General features: G+C 42.9%; 3 protein-coding genes across 4 annotated transcripts in view; 1 reads left to right on the top strand and 2 right to left on the bottom strand.

The window, feature by feature from the left end:
• Positions 1-318: 318 nt before the first annotated feature.
• fbxl2 (F-box and leucine-rich repeat protein 2) lies at positions 319-12,237 on the bottom strand. 2 transcript variants are annotated; one of them, XM_077548815.1, is made up of 15 exons: positions 11,623-12,237; positions 9,759-9,820; positions 6,696-6,750; positions 6,516-6,567; positions 6,054-6,128; positions 5,820-5,914; positions 4,708-4,872; positions 4,443-4,569; positions 4,291-4,365; positions 4,091-4,221; positions 2,860-2,920; positions 2,738-2,782; positions 1,904-1,960; positions 1,394-1,606; positions 319-568 (listed from the first exon to the last, which is right to left on the bottom strand). In XM_077548815.1, exons 2-15 carry the CDS (start codon positions 9,802-9,804, stop codon positions 461-463), a joined length of 1,305 nt encoding a protein of 434 aa, XP_077404941.1. In that variant the 5' UTR covers positions 9,805-9,820; positions 11,623-12,237; the 3' UTR covers positions 319-460. The 2 variants fall into 2 exon arrangements, with proteins under 2 accessions (XP_077404941.1, XP_077404942.1); XM_077548816.1 differs by lacking the exon at positions 6,516-6,567 and having other exon boundaries at positions 11,623-12,235.
• Positions 12,238-15,491: 3,254 nt separating this feature from the next.
• On the top strand, positions 15,492-22,595 carry susd5 (sushi domain containing 5). Its single transcript, XM_077549157.1, has 5 exons — positions 15,492-15,672; positions 16,319-16,496; positions 19,632-19,741; positions 19,812-20,000; positions 21,025-22,595. Exons 1-5 carry the CDS (start codon positions 15,492-15,494, stop codon positions 22,593-22,595), a joined length of 2,229 nt encoding a protein of 742 aa, XP_077405283.1.
• Positions 22,596-25,388: 2,793 nt separating this feature from the next.
• The window catches only part of crtap (cartilage associated protein), a 6,545-nt gene continuing 6,150 nt past the window's right edge, over positions 25,389-25,783 (bottom strand). Inside the window, exon 7 of the mRNA XM_077549126.1 lies at positions 25,389-25,640. Within this exon, the coding sequence (XP_077405252.1) occupies positions 25,587-25,640 (54 nt within the window). The 3' untranslated portion in view covers positions 25,389-25,586. The remainder of the gene's footprint in view (positions 25,641-25,783) is intronic.

Raw genomic sequence — 25,783 nt, 5'->3', positions numbered from 1 at the left:
GATATTCCAGGATGTAAACAAATGCTGTAACACTTTTTTTTTTCTTTCTCTTTTTAAACACTGCGGCTCTGAATTGACACTCAGGCGGGGAGCAGGAAGAACCGTTACAATAAGCAAAAAAAAAAAAAGTTGCCTTTTTTTTTTCTCTGTACAAACAAAACCTCAAAATTGTGGTCCTGTTTTCCCCATGGCGTCACGTGATCGTCCATTTTGGATGTGCGGCGGGCAAAAGGGAGGACGACAAAAGCGTGAGAAGACACTCATGAGAAAGAGGAGGGGCCTTTGTAGCGGTCCGGCTAGGACCAGGAAGCAGTCGAGTGGGTCCAGCCCCTCCTCTCTCCCTCTACTACACCCCCCCTCCCTGTCCCAACCATACACCAGGTCCTGGTCTTCGTCCTCCTGTGCGGTTTCAGAGCAGCAGCACCTGCAGGCAGAGGTGGCCCCCCCTGGCCCTCCACTGTCAGAGGATGATGCAGCAGCGACACAAGCGCTGCCCGCCGCCGTGCACCGAGGGAGGGGGCGTGACGGGGGCGAAGTAAGCGTGGACCTTGATCTCGGGAAGGTGGGCCTGCGCAAACAAACGTGTTAATGCGGCGGGATAAAAAGACAATCCAAAGCATCACAAATGCATGGCACCATCTCCAGGCAGTTAAACATCTTCATGTGGATCTTTGCTGCCACCTATTGAAACCTTATTATTATTATTTTTTAACTTCTGAACTCCAAGTGACTTTCTGCAGACTTGCTAATGGCGGACACTTTTCCACATGCAATTAATATGCTTCTGTAGAAACTTAACTGTTAAATTACTAAAATCATGCTGATCGATTGACATGTTCGTGTACGTACCATAACTGAGCCAGTAAGTGATATAGTTGTGGTATAGGAGTCTGCACAAGTCACTTGGAGTTCAGAGGTAAAAAAAAAAAAAAAAAAAACTCAGAAAAAGAGAGCACCAGCTACGATCCCCCCCCATATTATTTCTGATTCAAAAAAAAAATGTTGTGAGAATGAGTTATTTTCCTCCTGCTTTTCTGAATATTTTTTACCCTGATTTATCGAAACATTTTTTTAATGACTGAAAAAAATATTTAGAAAAACAGAAAGAAAAAATACACAAAAAACAAAGCTCCCCCCAAAAATTTGTCAGAAAAACAGGATTTTTATTTTTTTTTTCCTAAGTGAATGCAATACGCTTCCGTATGTAAGAATTTCCATTTAATATTTTTGTAATTTTCCATGCAAAACATTTTTGTCAGTCTAATCATGCTGTGTTTTTAATCATTATTTTATACTTTTTCTAATATTTCAAAATTTTGCAAAGGAATCTCAAATGTAATTTCCATGAAATATTTCGATTTTTTTGTGCGCATCGTATAATGACGGCTATTACCCGTATGCGCTTGATGCCGGCCCGCGTGACCTGCTGGCAGTCGTAGAGCTCGATGCGCTCCAGGCGGTGGCAGCTCTTCAGGTGCTCCAGGGTGACGTCGGTGATGAGCGGGCAGTTGTCCAGCTCCACCACACTCAGACGATCTTGGCCGCACGCGCTCACACTCAGCGCCCGGATGCCGTCGTCCGTGATCAGCTCGCAGTGAGACAGCGACTGCGCAAAAGCAAAGGCCCGAGACGTGCACGTTTTAACCACGTGCTTATGAGAAAAGGAGGAGGCTGTAAATGCTTATAACGGGGGATAAAAAAAAAAAAAAAAGCATTTGCAAAAAAGTTAGAAAATAAGTCTTCATGTTGTCATTATGGGGTGTTGTGTGTAGAATGATCAAGATTGTGTGATGAGGCAAACAAAACAAGATGTGTAAAAAGTGAAGCTCTGTGAATCCTTGCCTGATGCACTGTATGTCTTATATAGATGAAATGGAACAAAAATCTATAGTGTGATGTTTACCAAAGCTTGCAGACGGGGGCAATGGATGGACAGCTGAACCAAAGTGTTGTCTGTCACCTAAGATCAAAAACAAAAACAAAAACATTGGTTCATTGAGGACTCCAATATGCCCCCCCCTTTCACACGGCCAGGAAAAGCTGCCATTTTTGACCCAGCAATTTGGGTGATTCATTGACATTATTATTATTACAGGGATGTGATTTGACCAAAGTGAAATTATCTGAAAATTTAGCCGGGGGTCTGGGGGCCGCTGGCACCCAGCTAGGTCCAGGGTCCGTGTTTTTAAGTACTTTCAATGCACTCACATGACAAAGAAATAGACAAAACAACAGCATAAATTTTCAATGTATATTGAACTATCCCATATAAAATGGCAGTTTTAGTCAACTCAAAATCAGTCACATTCAAAAACATTGGACTGCCTTTGCTTTTAAAAACTATCACTGAGAATATCATCATATCTAAACTAATGTGATTACTAAGTTAACACATAAATAATGTTGAAGAGTTCAAATTTCATGAACAAATAATTGTATCATGACCAAATGAAAAGTAACTCATATTAGAGCATACCACAAATGTCTTTGTTATAGCAGAAGATGTTATCTGTCGGAGTCATGTGCATACACAATGAACTACTATAAAAAGAAATAATAATAAAAAAAAATAAAAATCAGATTTTTTTTGGGGGGGGAGATAAAAAAAAAGCGGAATTCCGCGAATTAGCGGAAAAATCACATCCCTGTTATTATTATTATTATAACACTTGTATTTTCTTATCATAAAAGATCAATTGAATCATGTCCGCGTAACATCACAGCTCCGTTGTCTTACCAAAATACATTCTTCCAAATCCATTTTTTCCAGCTCGTGGCAGTTCTGTCGAGAAGAAGAAAGAATCCAAGTTATCCAATCGGTTGGAGAGGACGAGGGTGAACATCGGTGGGCCAACTCACCCTGGCCAGCACGGTGAAGCCAGCGTCTGTCACATGTGAACATCGCGCCGCTTCGAGGATCCTAACAAGCACACGAGCAAACATTCAATCCGCATGTGGGAAGCCGCAGCGGCTGCACAAAGGCGCACGTTGAATGTAGACTTTTAACGGCAGGCTCTGGCATTTTGCATAACATTAGCATTAAGCTAAGCAAACGTCATGGTTTGGTGACCCACACTATTAGCAATACTTATGACATCATTAAGAAAGTAAATTTCTATAGGATTTGCCAAATATGGACGCTAGCTCTATGATGCCATTGAAGATTAGCCCGTGCAGGATTGACCAATCAGAGACTGGTTGGACCACAACTTCTCTTCTAGTCCAAGGGACTTACAAACTAGGAAAACAGAGCCACATTTTTACTTCTGCTCCAGAGAGTCAGTCTAAAATAAGCATTTCCCCCCAACCGGTGTTAATTCGGTCAATGAAAACCAAACAAAAATAATTTCGTCAACGCACATTTTTCACCGGACTAAAACTAGACTAGACTAAATCCCTCGTTAATAAACAATAACTAAACACGTCATTTTCGTCAACTAATGAAGATGAAACAAAAATGTACTTCACTTCAAAACTGGACCAAAACCTACGGACATTTTAGTTCATGAACAAAAACGAGCCAAAAATGATATGATTTTGTCAAATCTTGTCTCCGCTAATCCGTCACTGTGACACAGTGACACGCCTCCTTTCGAATCTGCAGCTAGCGAGTGCAAAAATGCACAAACGCAGGAGGTGGATTCAAGGTGAAAGGTTAAAAAGTAGTAAATAAAATAGTTATTACGTAATATTAATCCAACGACTATAACGTTCCAACAATAATATTAACTTGAACTAATGCTGGCTAATTTACTAGCTCGTAGCATGGCGCCATAGTAGCCACTTGTTGCTATACTGTAATTGTGTGTCGACTTGTTTTTCATCAAAAAGATGAGGAAATGTTATGGGGGGTTTTTTCAGGTTTTGTTGACTAAAAGTAGACAAATAAAATGATGTATTCTTGGACTAAAATTATAAATTTATAGTCGACCAAAAAAGGACAAAGTAAAAACGGGATGAGGTTGACTAACATGGTAAAAGCTAACAAGCTAACAAGCTAACAAGCGTGATTGAAACTGGACTAAAACTGAGATTCAAATTTTAAAAGGGCGGCTAAAATAACCCACTCGCGCCAGTATGTGCTTCTTACTTGAGTCGCGGACAGTTGAGTCCCAGCGCGGTGAGCGAGGCGTCCGTGATGTTGCCGCAGCCCGACACGCAGAGGATCTGCAGCTTGTGGCACCCTCGGCACAAACTCACCAGGCCCTCGTCTGTGATTTGCTGCGCAGAAACCACACCGTTTGCCAACCATCACATCTCTTTTTTGCTTTTCTTTTTTTTTTTGCTTACCGTGCACGACTGCATGTTGATGGTGGTGAGCTCTTGGCAGTGCCTCTGCAAGTGTTTCAAGGCGCCGTCGTCCAGCTGCAGCGAAAACACAAATCGCGGCAGGTTTCTATGACCGAGCGACCGTCATTTGTCACGGTGCGGTGCGACCGTACCTGCGTGCAGCCTCGGAGGAACAGCGCTCGCAAGCCGGCGCAGCCTCGGGACAGCGCGTCGATGCCGTCGCGCATGATCTGGTCGCACCACGACAGGTTCAACGTCTCCAGCATGCGGCAGCCATCGCTGAAACACGCAAAGCATCATCAACCGGTACAAAAATAAACACCACATTTTGATGGATTCTTTATTGGACTGCTGACCGGTTACAATTTCTTTCTGTACTCCTTTTATATTGTGTATTGTTTTGAATTTGGGCTGCACCTGAGGGCCTTGAGGGAATGGTTGGTGACGGACACGCAGGAGGTGAGGTCCAGATGCTTGAGTTTGGAGCAGAACTTGCTGAGGCTGAGGCAGGTGCTGTCGGTGATCTTGGTGCAGCCGTTCAGGTTCAACACTTCGATGTTACGACAGTTCTGTGCAAACGTCCTAAAGCCGCAACACAACACAGGCATTACTGCCATGCGCCAACAGGGGGCGCATGATTGGAAAAGACAGTCAAAGTGGTGTGGATTTTTCATCCCCAAAAATGTTTTGCATTCCTGAGTATTTGGTTCTTTTTTTTGTATTTTCAACTCATGCAGTTTATTAATAGTTCTGTGTTTTAGAGCTAATACTTAGATTTTTTTTTGTGTAGTTATTTTATATTTTGCTGTGATATTTTTTCAAATATTAAACTGTGTGTATTTTTTGTCAAATATTTATGTCATTTGAATTTCATTGGGGTTTGACATGTAATACTTTTTGTATAAATAATTTTAGAATGATACTTTCTGTACTTGTACTTTTCTAAAAAAAAAAATTGTAAATAATTTTCAATATATTTAACATTTTTCAGATTTAATGTGTTGAGATTTTTTTTTGTCAACAATAAGTGTGGTGAGGTGTTCAACTTTTTTTCTTAAATACTTTTTTGTTTAATAATTTGTAATAAATATTTTGGGGTTTTTTTTGGGGGGGGGGTATTTAATTTGCTCAAGGCTTTTATCGTATGTGTAATATTTTTTGCTTTTTTCCCTAACATTTGTTTAAAAAACAAAACAAAACAAAACATTTTCATCAACAAAAAGCGGAATATCTCTTTTAGCTGTAAAGGCAGAGAAAAAAAATTCCCTAAATATTTTCGTGGTTTTGTCATATTTTGGTTTAGTAATTAATAAACTTTTGATTTTTTGTAAATTAAAAAAAAAAAAAGTTTAGAATTTGGCCACAATATTTTTGTATTACTATATTTCCAATATTTTAAAAACGTATATCACATTGGACTATTTTTCATGTAAGATTTTTGTATTTGTAATATTAGAAAAATCTTATTTTAGAATCGAAGCGGCATGGGTGTGCCGAACCGGAGGGGGGAAGGGGGGGGGGGGTCTCACTTCATGGACGCGTCGCCCACGCTCAGGCACCCTCGCAAGCTGAGCTGCCTCAGGAAGCCTCCGCACCGCTTGGAGATGTTCTCCACCACGCGGCCCTTCAAGAAGGTCGGAGGAAAGAGGATCAGCTGTGACATCGGCGTCGCTGCCAAAGCTTGCTGACCCGGCATTAAACCCCGGGACGGGATAAACACACCCGACATACACACAAATTACAATGTGACTTTTCTTTCTCACCTCGATGTCCGTTTGGAAGTTGAACAGGTCGATCTTCTGCCAGTTGCTGCCATCCAGAGCCAGAACGTTCCAGGCCTTGCAGGCACAGATCAGGACAGTGGGTAGTAAAAAGTTGGCCAGCAGATGGCAATTAACTCATTCACTCAGCCATTTTCACTGAAGCAATCCCCTTCGCTCCCGCCTGTTTTGCTGGATTTTGACCGATTTTGCAAGGCCCACAGAATATTGTGTTTTATTGCTATAAAAACATGGAACCTACCAAAAGAAAGATTAGAATCTCTTCTTTCGTCAGGAAAAAAAAACCATATTTCTATCTGTTCCCGTTTTGCAGCAATTAGCTAAGTTTCATCATTATTGACAAATCTATTTAGAACTGTGAATAAATGAGCTTTTTTTCCAACATGGCCCAGGTTGATCTCTTTTGCTCTGCTGCCACCTGCTGGCCGTTTTTGTAATAACTACCATTTCTTCAACCGTTCTTTGCAGTTGAGGCTGCATCAAAGCCTTCTGTAAGCTATAGCATAAAAAAAACATAAAAACATATAAATACGTCTTTGGGACACTTAAAACATTTACAATAGAACGTATTTATACGTTTTTTGGGAGCAAATGATTTAAGTGGAACTTTGCAGCAACGCTTACCTTGGAGACTTGGGCACATCGACAGAGGGTGACCACGTCCAGATAGGAGAATATTCTACAAAGGGAAAATGAAGAATCAAAAATTGTAACTATTCATCAAAGTATAGATTGTGACAATTTTGTGCTAACAGTTTTCCGGAAATGGAACGAGTGAATGAGATGAACTACCCCAGATATTATGAGCAAGCCCACTAAAAAAGTAATAAAAGTGATTTGTGTCCCCTTGTTTGTGTTAGCGCCCCCAAAATTCACCGTCAGTGGCACATCAACAAGTTAAAAAAACTAAATAACAATATGAACCCATGTCATCATCCTTTGCAAAATACCTGCGGTGCTATTACAACAATATATGCGTCATTTTTTTTTCCTTCCATTTTTTTCCGCTTTAATGTGGATGCAAAGAAGAACAATCGGGTGCAATGGAGGCCCTCGCACACAAACTCATCTACCTGTACGGTATACAGTACACCCACATTGGGCTACAATAGGCTAGGCTAGTGGGTCAGCTCAATCCATGAATCTTCCAATGAGTAATCTCTGGCAGCGCCCAGGGAGGAAAGGCCACCAGGACACACGGACACACACACACACACACACACACACACACACACATAATCCAACAATAACACAAGCATAAACAGCGTGTGGATGGGAATGCAGAATGGTGTTGGTTGGTGGGGATTAAACCTGTCTGGCTTTAGGACCCTGAGGCCTGTCTGAGCAGGGCAAGTCAGGACATGTTTAAGTACAGCAGCCTTGGAGCAAATGAATGCAAAGCATCATTTTACTCACCCATCAAACCTCCAACAATGACACGTTCACGGCAAGGAGGACGAATTTCTCGTTTGTAAAAGCGGATTTTTGCCTCGCAACCAAAAGATTTGAATTGCAACCCCTCAAATGATGCGTCCTATTTTTTTTTCATTCCCAGCAGGCAGCATACATTTTAGGAATGTAGCATCTCATTTGTTGACAAACGCGTCCTTCGAGCGTGGCTGTACACGAGTGTGAGCTGGCCCACGTCGTTAAGGGGGGGGGGGGGGGCTTTGGGGGGGTGTTGCCATGGCAACTGCAGCCCAACTTGAATTTGGGTGGATGCTGAGTCAGTTGCAAAATAACCGCATGGGAGACGTAACGGAAGGTGAGGCGTTTGCAAGCCTTTCACACGGAGCCCGGCAAAGCCACGACAACATCTATTAACATCAATGAAGGGAAATTGGCGTTCTTGTCTGAAAAAAAAACTATCTCAAATGACCATTTGACCTTTCTTCTTCTGTACGGATGCAATACCAAAATAAATACGCCTAAAATGAACTCTGAAAGCTCATGCATGATATCAGAGATTTTTGCTATAATTAATTGTAGATAGTTTTATAAACATAACATGTAGCTTCACTAAGTTTTTTATTAAAGCATTTTCGCTTTGTATTTATGTATTATTTTATTTATAATGTTATGGGGTACTAATTTTCCTCATTAAAATACGGCTTACAGCAGTTACTATTGTTTTTTTTTTGTTTTTTTTATTTATTTATTTTTATGCATAATATTATGTAGTGCTTATTTTTCCTCATTAAAATACAGCTTTCAACAGTTTTTATTGTTTTTTTGTTTAAATTGTTTTTTATCTATTTATTTCTTATTTATTTTTATGCATTATATTGTTAGTTTTAGTTTTTTATTAAAGCATTTTCGCTTCGTATTTATGTATTATTTTATTTATAATATAAAGTGTTATTTTTTACTAATTAAAATACACTTTACAGCCATTTTTATTGTTATATTTACTATTATTATTATTTATTTATTTTCACTGGACCGTGTGAAAGTTGCTCGTGCTTATTGCGCAATCGTGGCCAACTTGACGACACCACGACCGTGTTTGCAAACAATGACAGGAAACCCTTTGAGGAGGTCACCCGAGGACAACCTTCGCGTCGGCCATCTTATGACCACCTTGACGGTACGTTCCCGGCCTCTGGCGCGTTCGCTCGACTTGCCGCGCGAGCGATCGCAAGGCGGTGCGTCGCTTGCTCAAGTTTCGACAAGAGGCGAGACGGGCCGACGCTAGCCTTGCGTAACAAGGTGCCATTGTTGGCCCAGTGCGCCGGTGTTGGTGGGTGCACTGGTGGGACGCACAGCAGGAGCAGCAGCAGCACTGCGGACTTCCCCACCAGCGGAGACGAGCTATTTATAGCACGCACACACACATTGTGTTTGCATACAGCGGGCCTGGAGCTTTGGCACACAAAACCTGACACAAGCAGGGCGAAATGTTGACGTACGTAAAGTGGAATACGCAAGTATGAAAAATGTGTAAGGAACGAAAATAACAACATAAAATGTCAAATAATAGTAAGGAGTAGGGTTGCAAATAACGATTATTTTAATAGTCGATTCATCTGTCAAAGAGAATATCACAATCCCGCTTCCGTCACACTTTTGACATGTGTGACATCACTTCCTGTCTCTTCCCTTCCGATCTAAGGCCTGCCCCTCACTTCCGGCCCCGCCCCTTTAAACAAATATGGGCATGTTTCCTGTGGCGCCATACTTACGGCCCACCCCTTATTTTGCTGATTAATCTGCCTTTTTTTTCACATTGACTATTTTTTCCATGATTTGTTTACAGGTTTGGTGGGTAACGTCACAAAATTGGCTACAATATTGATCATTGCTTGCTTTCCAAAGATAAAAAAACATGTTTTTAAATATTTTTATTTCAACACAATCAGTCTGTTTTTATAGAGGACTAAAGAAATGTTAGAATATTTATTGTCAAGAGGCTGAAATTCAATTTGGATAATTGTGGGTCTCTAAACATAATTAGCGATCAATTAGATTGACAATTATTTGTTGATTAATCGATTAATCGTTTCACCTCTAGTAAGATGGATACAGTCAACAATAAAAGCTTCGTATTTGGCAAACATTTTGGGGAGTTGGGATGAAAAACCTTTAAAAATCTTCCCTGTCTGCGGTGAGCGGACACTTGTTGCTAGGCAGATGTGGTGCATTGTGTGCAGATGTGTTGTTTGTGAAGTGTTTTAGCAATAATCTTACCTAAGCAGGAGCTCTTTAGGGAGCTTTTTGTTGATGGGGGCTTCATCGCTGTTGGAGAACACCTGCAAACACAAACACAAGACACACAGTCATCATCATCATCATCATCATCATCATCATCTGCCTGTGAAATAGTCATCATGTGATTGTTTTTCACAGTATCACTGGCACGCTGATCTCCAGAAAATTCACATTTTTCCACATTTTTTCCATGCCGATGGCTTTTATTGAGAATAGCAACTCGGGAAAAATCGCAGAAAAACAGACGACACGGCAAATTTCTACTTGTATGAAAGTGTATTTCATTTTTTTACCACGTAAAAGGGGCTACAAAACTAAATGTTTCCACAGTGATCCCACCAAATGACCACATGAAAGCCGTAACAGAAGTCTTGGCTGGGACATCGTCAACCCACCAACGTTCGGGTTAGGCCTCTACGACGTGCGGGAATGTTGGAAAGGCGCGACAGGGGTGTGAAGTTAAACAGCCCTGCAAACTTCTTCCGCCCTTAAAAGTCTCCATTTAATTGAGCAAGCTTCCTTCCGGGAGGAGCGCTCAGGTGACATGAAGCGTTGCTGCCTTCCGCTTTCCCGCGCCAGCCGGGCGACATTCCCAAGCAGGGAGTTCCTGTTCCACGGCGCTGGCTTGTAAATGGAATAATACAGTGGCACAAAGTCAACCAGGTAATTGATCGCCTTCGGAGATAGTTTCAGAGGCGGTAACATCGGAAAGGAGGGACGACCGGCATTCAGTTCTTTTGCACAGCTGATGTCGATTCCGATAACTGGCAGAATAAAATTCCGAGAACTGAATAATCGGCCGATTAACTACAAAATATATCTTCCATGTCACTGATGGCAAGATCCTGCCTTCATTATATTCTGTATAAAATGCAAAAGCAGACCCCCCCCCCCCCCCCCCCCGCCCCACACACACAAATGCTTCTTTGTGCTAACAAGCTAACAAGCCAAGCAGATGACGGGAGAAAGTCAAGTAGCATCAAGCCTGCGAGAATGTCAGCAATGCACAAGTGATGTCACTGATAAACGGTGTCAACAGAGGAGAAGCATGACACTGGCTTCCCTTATAAATAGATGCATCGCTAGCTGGATTAGCATCAGGGCTAAAAGGCAGCAGCAAGTCAGTCACAGACGATGAGAAAAGTGTGTCGACAAATCATAGAAGAAGAAATTTTGTGGAGAAAGGAGACAAATTATGCTTATGTTACAAGATAGCAGTTACCCGACGTGTGCAAATTTGCGGGCTGGGATGTCAAAGATTTTGGTGTGTATGCCATAACAGCAAATATTGTATTGATGTGTATAAAGGAGGCAGTTTTTGCTTTTGTGGACAAGTTACTCAGCCCAGCCTAATTTTAATGCTGCAGTGAGCCAACTTGTACTAGCTCGAGTGACAGGTGGTCATAGACTTTGTTAAATGTTGTTAAAAAAATGATGTCATGAAAGACAAAATTCAGTGTGTGTGTGCAAATAAGAGAAACTGCTTTGTTGACAACTATGCAGCCCGCTCACATTTCAATGCTGCAGTTAGCGGAGTTGGTAGTAAAATGTCTAACACATTACTAAAAAAGCCCTTCAGGTGTGCAAACCACACAAATGGTGGGTGGCTGTGTTGACAAACTGAATATGCAGCCCACCGCCGACCTGCAACCTCCCCCCCGCCCTCCCCGCTGGAAGCCGGTCATCTGAGGCGACAGTGGCCGCCAGGCTGCATGGGGCCCTCCTGCGCGGCTGTCCCCAGCTCCGCGTCGCCGCTGTTTACGTCCCATTAACCGGGACCGACACGCACGACCCCCGTCAACTCTCCCCCCCGACTCCCACAGTTCAACCGCGGTCGTCCTACCTCGAAGCGGCCCTTGGTGATCCCGTTCATGTCTGCGGCTTGCCTGCTCGCGAGCCGCGTCGACGCCAGCCGAGCCGCCCGGCGCTGCTGTCTCTGTCGCCGTTTTATTTTCGCGTCGCGTCGGTGTCGCTACCGGTGGACTGTGGTGGTGGTGGTGGTGGTGGTGGTCTGGGAAGCCGAGTCGGAACTAGCTGGCTCCTCACGCCCTCCTCCGCTTCTTCTTCGTCGCCGTGGTGTGGTGCCAGCCGGGCGAGAGGATGCCTGGTGCCGAGGGCGGCGGTGGTCCGGGGCGATCGCTAGCGTCGCAGCAGGCCGGCGGCTCCCCAGCAGCTGGCCGTCTCATCGCAGGACGAACAAAATAACAATAATAACATGGACGCTCCGTCAAAAAGTGACTTCACTTCCGCCTCTTCCCCTTCCGCGGCGCGAGGCGGCTTACCCTTTAAAACATCAAGAAAAACTTCTCGACTTTAACACGCCAAAAATAAAAACGGAAAATGGACGTCAAGTGTTAAGGAGCTACGGGAGATTTGATTTATTTGTCGGCGACTGACACAAAATGTACGCGGAGGGTTATTTTACTGCGTTTAATCGCTCTCGAGGAAGAGGGAGGACTCCCGTGACGTCATCGCTGAGGGACGAGCCGCGTGGCGGATTTGTTTTGATTGCTGCATTTCGTCTTTTCCTGACGATTTTGCACTTTTGCACGTTAATATCGTAATGCTAAATACAATTAGGGTATAATATGTTTAAAACAATTTTCTATCGATCTCTGTGATGGAACTTAATATGTTTTGGTTATATTGCGGTTTGTTTTACGACAAGGATCATTATATGTATACACACGATTGTATTCTCATTTGTACAAATTTGGCAAAATGTTTTTTTGTTTTTACGTATATAAGGCTTCTTTTATGACTTCGTATTGAAATTGGAGTTATTTCACCTGTTGGTTATATTACTTGTTGAGCTTGTTAATTATTTACTCTAATTTAAGTATGTGATGATTTTTTTTCGTTTTTATTTATTTATTTCATTAAACATTGATATTTTAAAAAAAATGTTTTTGTCAAGTTATTTGTTACATATACATATAATGTATGTTGTAAAAATGTAGATTTATGCTGATGAAAAGCATGTACAGTGAATATAAAAGTCTACACACCCTTCTTCAAACTTAACGCAAAGCCTTCTGTCACTGATATATCACGTCAGGAAAAGCCTTCTTGAACACCTGAACTACATTTGTGGTTCATCAGTGGTACCTTAATTTTGCCAGGGTGTGTGCTGATTCTTATTTACCATTAGTTTGAATGTCTTTTTGTTCATTGAGAGCACATCCAATTTTTAGCTCCCTTCTCAATTTTTTTTTATAGTTTTACAAAATGTAAGTGTCATTAATGTAAAAAGTTTCAAAATGATTTATCTTGGCCTCATATTTTACATCACAAACACCTGGCATTTTTGACAAGGGTGTGTAGACTTTTTATATCCACTATATGTATCTCATCATTAGTAAATGTGATTTATTGTGTTAAAAAAACGTTAACACAATAAAAAACATTTTATTCTGTTTTACACAAAAGATGACATGACAAAAAACAAAAAAAAACAATGACAGTGTCAATTTTGGTCCAGTAGCATTTTCCACATGCAGCCAGAAGGTGGCAGCATTTGCATGGCATAATTGGAAGCCCAATTTAAGACTCACCGATTCCAGTCCAAAGCTTCACAAGAGTGCAACAGAATCTATATTTTTTTGTACGTAACCACAAGTACGCCTTACACTTTGGTGCCAAACTTTCCATCCAACCATTTGCTGAGGTCTTCGCGGCGCCTTCCGGTGTCACTTTTAGCTGTGACCTCCCAATCTACAGAATGTCTCGTCTCCCAACAGGTATTTGTCCTTGACCATCACAAGGTGATGTTGCCACGGCGACCAAATCATCCTTCCTGCCTCTGACCTCTTCTGACTTCCTGTCGGTGTCTCAGAGGGCCACAAATTGTGCGACTGGGTGTGCGCTTCCTGCCAGATGACACACCTGTGCCATGTTTGCGTGCACGTCGCAAAGTGACACAACACAATTCTCACCCGCCTCAACCAAGACGGCAGCGGGTGTGAATCAGCGTCTTGTCATTCCGTTTTCCCACTTCTTTTTTTTTTTTTTTACGACTTTCAAATGGTCCCATGGGCGTGTGTCACTGATGTGCATGAGGTGCGTTTCCTTCAAAAAAACACAATCTACAGCAGGTGAAAGGAAGTGAATAGGAGGTCATGTATTTGGTGACAGAAATAGGAAACCAAGTCAGTGAGTCACTGCTGTCGGATGGACTAATTTTATTTCATTTTTATTGTTGAGGTGAATATTTGGCGATAGACGTGGGACACAAAATGATTGCGTCACTGTTGCCGCATGGAGCAATTAATTTCATTTTCAAGGAAAATATTTGCTGAAAGAAGTGGGGGAACAAACTGCTATCACATGGGCCAATTTTATTCGGTTGTGGTGATAATTTGGTGACAGAAACTGGAAACCAATCAGCGAGTCACTGCTGGCATGTGGACAAATTTTATTGTTGAGGAGAAGATTTGGCAACAGAAGTGGGGAACCAAATCAGTGATTCACTGCGGTGACATAGACTTCTTCTATTGTTGCAGAATATTTGGTGAGAGAAGTAGGAAACCAAACGAGTCGCTGCTGGCTTGTGGACAAATTTTATGGTTGCAGAATATTTGGTGACAGAAGTAGGATCCCAAATAAACGCATCACTGCTGGCGCATATTTTATTGTTAAGAAGATGTGGCGACAGAAATGGGGAACCAAATCAGTGAGTCACTGCTGGTACGTGGGCAAATTTTATTTTTTGGTTGTTGTGAATATTTGGTGGCAGAAACTGGAAAACAAATCAGCGAGTCTCTGCTGTCACGTAGAATATTTGGTGACAGAAGTAGGAACCCAAATAAATGAGTCAATGATGACGTGTGAACAAATTTGACTGAATTTTACTGTTGTAAATATATTTGGTAAAAGAAGTAGGATCCCAAATAAATGAGTCACTGCTGGACAAATGTTATTGTCACTGAGAAAAATTGGCGACAGAAGTGGGCCGCCAAATCAGCAAATTATTGCTGTTGTTTGCATCTCTGAATTCTCCTGATCAAACGCAAAGAACATGAAGTAAACGCAACGTCTTTGAAGAATTGTTGGCGTCAGAAAAGGGAAACCAAACCATTGAGTGTGGGAATGAAGCACGCTAGTAGTAGTGTTTATTCTACAGCGTTCTACTGCCATAAACACATAAAATGGTGGCGCAGCGGCACGGCGTGTGCTCGGAACGTTATCTCCTGCCGCAGCTTGGTGGAACAATGGCCGAAGCCTTCAAAAGCTCCATCAACACGCCACATTCGTGGGTATTTATCGCACACGCGCGGATGACGAGGAAGAGGAAGGGGTCCGAGTGGGCAAAGTGGACATTTCGTCTTAATTAAGATTGAAGATGGTTATTATGAAAGGGTCGGCTTCATTGGTCCGTGTCAGGAACTTCAAAATGGACTCACGCTACCACTCGGTCGGAATGTGAGACCCCAGTCAGGAACAGAAAAAGTATCAATAAATAAAGTTGCATAAGTGTGCACACCCTTCTATAAATGTGATTTTCCATGAATTGAAGCCAAACATAAAAGGCAGATTCAAAACGAGTGCAGCTTTTCACGTGTGCAATAATCAGGCAGGGAATACTTGAATCCTCATCGGACTCGCGGCAAAGTGTGACTTTTCACAGCCGCTCTCCATCCGCTTACCAACTGGACCCTTGGCCTCCTCCTCCTCCTCCTCCTCCTTCTCCTCGTCGTCATCATCATCATCATCATGGTCCTCCTCATCCTCATCACACCTCCTCCTCGCTCAGTCTCACCTCTGCAGCCTCTGGAGGAAGTTGTCGTGATTTACAGGAAGATTTTCGCAAAGATTCGAGCGAGGAGGAGAAGGATGCTGGGCTTCTTTGGATGCTTTGCTTGTCTTTTGCTGGCTTCTGTTGTCAATGCAGATGGTAAGAAAGGCAACTTTCATCAAAGCAGTCAAAGTTCCTTTTCAAATGAAATATTTCATGCATGGTTTAAAGTTGAAAAATTAACTTTTAACTTCTTATATTGAGTGATGTATAGTGGAATTGCATTTTCTCTTTATATACAAACTAATGACGTAAATGAGGTGGTAACCAGTTTGATGTGATGTAGTAAATGCAGTTATTAATCCAGACAAAGAAAATATTCTATAGATATGTGCATTTTTTTTAAACAAGATTTCTTTTAACCAATACAAATTTGAGTACTTGGATGTGTGCTCTATAAATACAAATTCTTACATTATATCTATTTTTTTTATGATTATATATTAAATAAATAAAGGTTGAAGTCACTTGAAAAAAATCTGTAAACAAAAAGTTTTGAGCTATTAATAGCTTTATTGTACCGTAAAAAAGCGGTCTATAAACCAATTGTAAATATTTTACTTAATTAAATACAGTCATATATATTTATATACTTGATATAGTAATCAATGAAAAGTTCTAAAAGTCTTACACAGTAAATAAAATATTTTTGAAATATTTGAATGCCTCAAAAAATGTATGTAAATGAAAATACAAATTTTGGGGGCCAATGAAAAGCTGATCAAGTCCATATTTTTTGTTGCAGGTCGAGTGTTTGTGGTGGAGCTCGGCAACTCGTCGTCCGGTTCTTCGTTCCGCGAAGCCGAGTGGGCTTGCGCCTCCCGGCAGGCCCGCCTGGCGTCGGCCTCGGAGCTACGGCACGCCGCCATGGAGTGCTTCTTCTCCTTGTGCACCCGCGGTTGGCTTGACGGAGGCTCTCTCGGGTAAGAAACGAGCTGCTGTGTCTACCTTTTGCTCTTTGGACGGGAGTGTGACCGAGAGAGGAGAAAAAGACTCCTCTGTTCCTTCCCGGAGAAGCAAGAAGAGGATGAGGAGGAGGAGGGAATTCTGAGCCGGGGTGTCATGTTCAACATCTGTTGCCGTGGCAACGGGACACACAAGGAACAAGCACACTAATGGGCGGAGACATCATCAACAGGGATGTCATGTTATTCAACCAGTTAGTTAGCTAGTTAGCTGTTAGCTCAATCATTGCCATTAGTTTGTCAGATTAGCGAGCTTGTTTGTTTTGTGCTCAATCATTTGTAAGCACATTATTAAAGTTAGTTCAGTTGTCGTTAGTTTCAACCGGTTAGATGTTTGACGAGCTAGCAAATTGACTAGTTAGCTCATTTGCTAGTTAGTTAGTGAGTTAGTTAATTTATTGCCATTAGTTTGTCAGATTAGCTACTGAGCTTGTTTGTTTTGTGTTCCATTGTTCATAAGCACATTATTCAAGTTAGTTCAGTTGTCATTAGAGGTTTGACGAGTTAGCTCATTTGCTAGTTGGTTTGTTAGTTCAATCATTGCCATTAGCTTGTCCGATTGCCATTAGCTTGTCATTTTTTGCAACATAGTTCGCCAGATCGTTTCTTAGTTATTTCTTTAATTAGTTCAGTTATTGGCCTTGTCAGTTTGTTACAAATAGTTGGCTTGTTGATTTGTACCGTAGCTGGTTAGTCTATTTGTTCATTATTTCATTCATATTTGTTTGTTAGTCAGTTCCTTTATTAATTTGTTGTTCAGTTTGCTCCCGTTTGTTTTTCCGTTTTTTAGTCAGTTCAATCTGTTTTTATTTGTTAGTGCGTTTGTTGGTTAGTTCATAATCAGTACATTCCTTTGTTCATGTGTTCTTTCTGGTAGTTTGTTATCACGTTAGCTTGTTAGCTCATGAGTCTGTTAGCATGACGCAAAAGCGACTTCTCTGATTGAGTCTGGATATGCCAAGAATGAAGCACGTTAAATGTTGTACTTGGTCCTGATCTAAATGGAAATAGCTTGTTAGCATCCTGGTCTCCCATCGGCCAATGACTACAGCGAGGAGCGTTTTCTTCTGTGATGTCACGGCCAACTCAGTGCGTGAAGGCCGGCGCTAAAAGGGTGCTAAAGGCCTCAGACCAGACAGACGGATGACACCGGGAGGTGTGAAACATGGTGGGGATGTGTTAAACCAGCACTGCCGGGAAAAGTGCTCCGTCAGATGCCATTTTGGGCAACGCTTACAACATGAACGCGCCGCCATGGCGGTGTAACGGTTTCCATTTCTGGGGCTTCGGAAGGTTTGGTTGTTTGGAACACACGCACGCACTAATATTGGAAATATCCCTATCATCTGTCATTCTTCTCAAATGGCCTCTGCCAAGTGCAGAACAACATGTACGCCACCTTGTCGATTGGATAGTCAGTCAGTAAATTCGTCAGTTAGCTTAGTTAGCTTGTCCATCAGTTAAGCTAAGCCATTAGCCTGCCACTGTTATCTGTTAGCAGTTTGTGTGTTCATTTGCAATTTAGCGTGTTAGTTCATTCTTACTTAGTTGATGAGTTATGTCTGTCGCTCAGCCAGTGAAATTATAGTTCTGAAAGGGATTACTTCCATTGTTGTGGTTTTGACTGTTAAATTTCGGTGTGAACGGCACATTTTATCCATCCGCCGGTTGTGTATGACATCATCTTCCAGGAAGCAGGAAGTCGGCTACTTCTGTATGTTGACATTAGCATACGTAACACGAGCTCACATCTGTCTCTTACCTGGCAGACTTGGCTGTTGGCATGCCAACCAACCGCAACACACACCAAATACACACGTTACACAGCAAGCCAGTCGAGAAAGGACTTCCTGATGGCCGCTTTTGCCCCTGCGCTGGCTGCCTGCATTTTGTCCTTATAAGCGCATGTTGACGTCGACGCACTCTTGCAGCGAATGACTCACAAAACTTTTCGCCGTCCCGCATTCCCAACAATTAGCGACGCCTTGGATTGGAGAGGCGGGGAAGTGTTTTTCTATCGGGAGAGCGATTCCGTGATTGATTCTATAAGACTTGCGCGCATGGGAACGTTAACTCGCGGCGCGATAAAGCCATGCCACATCGCACAGGCGGCATTCTGATATGCTGACATAATATTTGCAGAAGGAACTCCACCAGAATAAACGGCGGGCCAATGTTGACATTGGTCCTACATGCACTAGATCAGAAGTTTCTTTCCTAAATGCATTTCATATTGAATACAGAGTGGTAGCAATCGTGTCTCATAATAGTTATGTAACGTTTTTAGTAGCAGTGTCAAAACCAGTGCATTCATTTTGAGTGAATTTAAAGTTCCTTTAACGCGCGATTAATGACCGCCCCTTACGTAAAACCTGTACCGCAACGCGGCAAACATTGCACATCAAAATTTAGTAGCAATAGATTTAATAATAATGCACATATTTGTGGAGACGGGTCAAGTTGGATTGTACAATTTTAAAAAAGTGCAGAATTTTACAACTTACTTCATGTTAAAGATTAGATAGCTCTTAATATGAAAAGAAAAATGCACTGAGCTGTCACCAATGTCTCACAAATGCAATTATGCCATCTAGTGGCAGAAAAATGACCTCGACACAAATCAATATCACACTCGTTTTTTACAGTACAGTATGTTTTTAATCTTCTTTATAATTTTATCGCAATTTTATGCATTATGAAATTACTGCATCGATGACTAAAAGATGCAGCCACATTTCTATTTAACATTTTTTCCATTTTTATGTTAACAAGGGTATGAAAATATTTTATTGTACATTTAAAACAGATATAAAATTTGCGATTAATCGTGAGTTAACTATTGAAGTCATGCGATTAATTGTGATTAAAAATTTTAATCGCCTGACACCCCTAATTTTTTGTTGTTATATTAGTGGCTAACGGGAGTGAGACGTGTTTGCTAGCTAGTTTGTTCAGGACTTCCTGCTTCACTTTTATTTAGTTTGCATTCTTAGTTACCTCATTTGTTTGCGTGTTCATTGGGATGACCGACGTTAAGCCAGTCGCTAATATTTAGCCACAGGTTTGAATAATCCAGCAGGTATCTCATTCCAGGACCACCGTGTGTAACTACGTGGGCGGCTCGCTAAAAGCTGTGGACGTGAAGACAGAAAACGCCACGGGCGACACCGCGACCTTGAATGGATTCTGTATCAAAGACAAAGGTCAGTAAAGCGATCGGCCAATCGGAGTGACTACAAAACCGTATGATGGCGTCATTTTTGTTGGCAACAGGCGTGCCCTGCGGCGACCCGCCTTCCTTCCCCAACGCCCGCCTCCAGGGTCACAGCGGCTTTGAACTGGGCGACGAGCTCCTCTACACATGCGTGCCAGGCTACGTCATGCCCAACGGCCACGGCGCCTTCAGCTTGCTGTGCGACAGCTGTGGCGAGTGGTACGGGCTGGTGCAGATTTGTGTCAAAGGTACAAAACGAAAATGAGAAAGGGCCGCCTTGAGCTCTTTTGCATGACCCGGACCGAATGTCACCTTTGTAGCTCGGTCAGCACCTGGGGTCCGGGACCCTCCGTTCGATTCCTGCCCTTTGCGAGAACAATGTGTCTCTTGTGAGTCCAAATGAAAATGGCTGCTGTGACACCCGGGTGTGACATGCCGTGGCGTGGCCCGATTCGCGGCCAAGGTAGGAGGAAGAAAATACAAAGTGGCCTGAAAGCTGGGAGGACGTGCACGTGTACCTCACGTCGGGTTGAGTTACAAATGGGGCATCAGAGAAACTGAAGGATTCGAGATCCACGTGCAGGCCGTACACGTGGTCGTTCCTTAGTTCGTTGGTACCTAAATTTGTTCATCCATTAGTTAGTTTCACTCTAAAAAGTTGGGTCAAAAATAACCCAACTATGGGTCAAAAATAACCCAACTATGGGTCAAAAATTAACCAACCCTCTACTCTACTTTGAGTCAAGAAATGGGTCTTTTAGTGTAAAACAACTCATGAATATTGGTCAGATCCTTTACTTGGGTCAAAAAATTGGGTCATTTCGTATAAAACAAGACAGAAAGTTGGGTCAAATTGACCCATAAACTAAGTGGATCGGTCCATTTTTCCAATTGGGTTACTTTTGACCGTGTTTTCAAAGTGAAAAGGACCAAATGAACAAACACTCTAAAAAACAGTTGGGTCAAAAGTAACCCATAAAGGACCGATCCACTTTATGGGTCAATTTGACCCAACTTTCTGGATTATTTTATACAAAATGGCCCAATTTTTTTGACCCAAGTAAAGGATCTGACCAATATTTATGAGTAGTTTTATGCTGAAAGACCCATTTCTTGACTCAAAGTTGGGTCAAATCGACCCAAGAAGAGGATCAATCCATTTTTGACCCAGTTGGGTTATTTTTGACCCAACTGTTTTTTTGTGTCGTTACTTAAACCTTTGTGTCTGTGTGACTGACATCTTTGAAACTGATCGTCTTTGTGTCCTTGCAGACTCGGCCGAGACTCACGTGGATTACGAGGACCAGTTCACGTATGCCGATACGGACCGCCAGAACGAGGACGACGGGACTGTGGAGGCCGACGGACCAGCGACCCACTCAGAAGAACCCAGGGACCAGGAGTTGCAAGAGGTCAGCTTTCAAAGAGAGGAAGAGCTTCCAAACCTCAACGGTCAGCAGGAGGTGGGAGTCGACGGTGGGGACGCTAAAGAAACGAGGGCACGTGACGAGGCTGTGGGGGACTCCGCTGGGCATCTGGGTCGGGGGCAGGAGGAACAGGTGTTGACGACGGCATCCACAGACCCGCCCGTCTCCCTCTTGTCCCAGAAACACCTCTTCTGGTTCCCCTCGGAGGCCTTCCAGCAACAGCAGGAACAGCACCCGGTTTCCGCGGACCCCCTCACCCTGAGACCCACTCAGCGATCCTCTGACAGTCGATCCGAGGAGAACCTCAATGACCGCCGGCAAGAGAGTCCGGATCACAGTGATGGCGGTCAAGTGGAACAAATTCCAGTTCAGCAGGAAGAGCAGGACAAAGAAGACGGCTACGAAGACCACCGCGACCTTCACTATGACATGGGCGAGCATGAGGAGGTTCGCCACGGCAGGCGGAATGAGAGTTCTGAGGAACGCGGCGTCCACGAGGACGGCAGCCATCTCCAAGAGCATCCGGATGGTTCCGACGAGCATCCGGACCGTGACAATCACGATGACCTCGTTCGTGAAGAACATTATGACCACGATGATCACGAAGAACACTATGGCCATGAAGACCATGACCATGAAGACCACGCCCACCACTACGACCACGACGATCGCAATGATCATTACGACCACGATAATCACGAAGACCACGACAGCGAAGAGCATAACCGCGATATCGACGACGCAAGGCAGGATGGCAACGATAGCCACGCTGAACACGACAGCCTGGAAGACGATGACCATCAGCACGTCGTCTTTCCTGACACAAGCCAAACCAGCCAGAACGCCACCCGGGACCACACGGGAGCAGAGACCACCACAGACGAGACCTGGCTGGACGGACACCCGGTGGCCGCCCACCCGAATGAGGTCGAAGAACTCGCCCCCGACACCAGCATCCTAGAAACAGCCGAATCTGACCCAAAGGAAACCGCCGCCCCAGACAACCCCGCCTCCTCCTCTTCCTCGGATACCCTGGAGTACGACACCCAGCAGGTGGTCCCCACCCACTCGTGGCTCCTGGACCTCACTCAACACCCCTTCGTGGATCCGGCACGGGATAGCGACGGCCTCGACGGGGAACGCACCCTGCACAACTTGCCCGGTGAGACTGGCGAGAGGGGCGAGGTGGAGGGCGAGAAAGGTGAGGCCATATGCGTCGGGGAGAAGTGCCCGCCGCCCGGCCCCTCGCGCCGGGGCCCCATCGTGGCGGCCATCATTGCGGCGGTATGCGTGGTGATAGCGGCCATCATATTGACGGTGTGGTGCTACCGGCGGCGGCAGCAGAAGAGCTCGGCGTACAACATGAACGGGAAGGGACAAAGCAGCCAGCACATGGAGATGCAGCAGAAAGTTTAGGGGGGGGGGCAGAGACTTTTGGGGGCTAGAATTCGCTACACAATTTGTGCTAAATTTGGGGGGGACGGTGTTAAGAGACAAGTCGGCCCACCGCAGAAATGTGACACGCAGTGGACCCTCGAAAGTCGAACACAAGCCGATTCCGTTTTGATGATTTGTTTAGATTTTGGCTACATTTTCACACTGGCTTTCACAAAATGGAATGGCGGTTTTCTTTTGTTGTTCAATTGATTGCCATGTGCCGAAAATGGCTAACCTTGCAAAACGACGGTCGAAAGCTGCATAGTTGATTGTTTGACGATTAGCCTGCGTGGGCAATATTGTTACCAGAGGTGGCAAATCCAGGTCCATAAAGTAAAAACCCTGCCATAGTTTGGCTTTAGCCCCTGGTGCTAGCTAGCTAGCGCCCATGGTGCTTGTTTACCTGCTAGCTCGCTAGCTCGCTAGCACGAGGGGCTAAAGCCAAACTGTGGCAGAGTTTTTACTTTCTGGACCTGGGTTTGCCACCTCTGATTGTTACACAGTCAAAACGCTCTTTTCCCAATCGCATTTGCCCTGAAAGTTTTTAGTTAGAACTTCCACTGTATCTAGTCGGGAATTCTTCTTTGTCTATTTTTAAATGTTAGCCGTCTAGCTGGAATGGCGGTTTCCATTTAGTGAAGTTTATTTACATGTATTACCTTCTGATGTTAAGTTTTGACAATAAGCTCTTTGAAGTTTGATTTTTTTTTTTAACTAATCATTACTAATACCCTTTGAAAAAAGGGTATTTCAAATAAAAATCAAGTTTAGGTTGAAATAGTTCATCACGTGCTGTACGAAAGAATTTGAGCTTTTGAGACGGGATGGCGGTTAATTGTGTGGTTGGCGTTTTTTGGTGGGTGAGATTTTTTGAAATCCACAACAGAGCATCTGCATCGTTAAGCTTAATGTTTTTCTCATGATGAAATACTGCAAATAAATACCCTTGCAAAAGTGTTTACATTCAGAAAAAAAAGGTTTAAAAATATAAATGTATACGAACTATTTTCCCCCAAATTTTGTATGTACACTTTTCAATCTAGTTTTGACGTTCCACTTTATGTACATATGAAGGATTTTTTGGGTCTATTATTAGATACTGACTTTGAATATTCAAAAAACACACACAAAAAGTACCAACCGTTTCCTCTCATTTTCGGGTTCCGGCATTCCACCTTATGTGTGAAAAAAATCGTTGACTTCTTTATTTTTAAATATTAGTCGTTGAGCTGGAATGAAGTTGGGGTTTATTGCAGGAAAACCACAATAGCCAATTAGCCCAACGTCGTCTATGCTCTTAACGATACAAAACAACAAAAAAGCCAAAGAAAACCTAAAAAATATGTGAACAAAATTTCCGAATGTGAACCGTTTGTCTCGATTTTGGGGTGATTGTTTTTCCATCAGGTTCACCGTATGTCCTAAGGAATTTTGTTAACTTTATATTAAATGTCAGCTATTCATATGGAATTGGTGGTAGGCGTTTTTTTTTTTTTACGTTTATGACGAGGCTAATGTATAAATAAATAAATAAATAAAACACAAGAGAAGAGGACCGCGTTGAAATGTTGCTACGGATTGAGATGGCGACCTTTGAGGAGGCTTTTGCACATTGTGGTAATTTCGCTTGATTTCTTGCTGTCATTTGTTTTGATGTTTTGGCTAAGTGTGTGTGTATTTTTTTTCCCTTTGCTTTACAACTTACAGAGTGCATGCTGCGAGTTCAATTGGAGTGCTCCGCAAAAAAGTGACATAATTACTGATTAGGCGTCCGAAATGACTGACATGTAGTCGGTAATTAAACATCCCAATCTGCCACCGTGATGACGAATGTAACAGCCCATGAAATTTGCTTGTTGATGTGATTATTACTCACGGTATGATGCGTGCGTGCGTGCGTGTGTAGTTTAAGTGTGCAATTGTGTTCATAGACATAACACTGTGTAAACTGTCGGTTAGGTTCAAATATGTACAATGTCTGGAGAATTGGGGAGGGGCTGGGGGGCGGGGGGGGCGAACCAACGGACAACATTTTCATCACAAATCAGCTAATGTGTGTTGTTAAGGTGGCATGTTTGTGTCCTGTTGGCTGAAATAAACTTCTAAACATACGACTCTTCCTCGTTATTACATCATATACCGCACAAGGAAGACCTCCGCCAAGCTCTCTTCTTCACTAACAAACGGCCTTGATGACGTCATCCTTGGCGGAGGTAAATCCGCTCACTAACAAATTACAGCGGAGCTAAAAGTGACTCTAAACAATTTCACCAGGTAAACAATAGATTTCAATTTATTCTTGCGCATGCCCCAACGCTGTAAAAAAAAAAAAATTCTGACCAATTTGTTAAATATTCATTTGAGTAAAAAAAAAAAAAAAAAGTATTTATTTTCTTAATGAAGTGGAGGTAAAAATACAGTTTGCCTTTAATCAAATAGAGAGGTGACCATTGTCACCAAGACCTGTTTAAAGTCTGCACCCTTTGCAGTTTTTCAAAGCGTCAAGAGAGAGAAATTACAACAAACTCTCTCACACACACACACACACACACACACACACACACAAGAGGGAATTTTCCGCTGTGGACATTTTAGCGCGCGCGTGCGACAAACTGCACAGAGACTCGATGTTCAAACACGAATCAACACGTGTGTGTCTGCTCTGACTTCGCCCGCCCGCGAGTCTTTCCTTCTTTATGATCATGACGCTTTAAACTGGCCCTCGTTATGCGCAGCCGTCACTTTCGGGGGTCATCGAAGTCATCGCTGGTGTTTTGGCAACGTCTTTTATTGTAAAACAATTCACAGCCCGGCACATGAATTCATGTCACGGCAAGTACAAGTATTTCGTGTCTCCCCTCCACCACCGTAAAATCAAATTAGGATGGAAAAATGTTCTTTTGCAACAACAAAGTTCAATAAATAAATAAATGCTGGCTTGTGTGAGTGCGTGAGTTTTTGTTGGTTTTTTCAAGGTTTGCGTTGATAATCCAGGAACTCGTCTATAAATTCCACCACCTCACCCTGTGGATAACACACACAGATACAGACAATGTGATAGAATTCAAGATATATTTGTAGATGGAGGATATTCATATCGAGCATATCTGCAGTCCTCATAATGAATTAATAATATTAATATTAAAAATCATAATTAAAATCCTGAA

The sequence above is a fragment of the Vanacampus margaritifer genome, chromosome 17, assembly GCF_051991255.1.
Source record: "Vanacampus margaritifer isolate UIUO_Vmar chromosome 17, RoL_Vmar_1.0, whole genome shotgun sequence".
NCBI classification, from domain to species: Eukaryota; Metazoa; Chordata; class Actinopteri; order Syngnathiformes; family Syngnathidae; genus Vanacampus; species Vanacampus margaritifer.
The sequence above is the reverse complement of the archived record's forward strand: the minus strand, read 5'-3'. Positions and strand labels throughout refer to the sequence as shown.

Excerpts from the sequence above, each read along its gene's own strand:
- fbxl2 (XM_077548815.1), bottom strand. The coding sequence starts at position 9,804 with ATGAAGCCCCCATCAACAAAAAGCTCCCTAAAGAGCTCCTGCTTAG. Across the intron at positions 6,751-9,758 it reads CCTAAAGAGCTCCTGCTTAG|AATATTCTCCTATCTGGACG; the intron begins GTAAGATTATTG and ends TTCCCTTTGTAG. Across the intron at positions 5,915-6,053 it reads ACTTCCAAACGGACATCGAG|GGCCGCGTGGTGGAGAACAT; the intron begins GTGAGAAAGAAA and ends ACCTTCTTGAAG.
- susd5 (XM_077549157.1), top strand. The coding sequence starts at position 15,492 with ATGGTCCTCCTCATCCTCATCACACCTCCTCCTCGCTCAGTCTCACCT. Across the intron at positions 16,497-19,631 it reads CTTGACGGAGGCTCTCTCGG|GACCACCGTGTGTAACTACG; the intron begins GTAAGAAACGAG and ends ATCTCATTCCAG. Across the intron at positions 20,001-21,024 it reads GGTGCAGATTTGTGTCAAAG|ACTCGGCCGAGACTCACGTG; the intron begins GTACAAAACGAA and ends GTGTCCTTGCAG.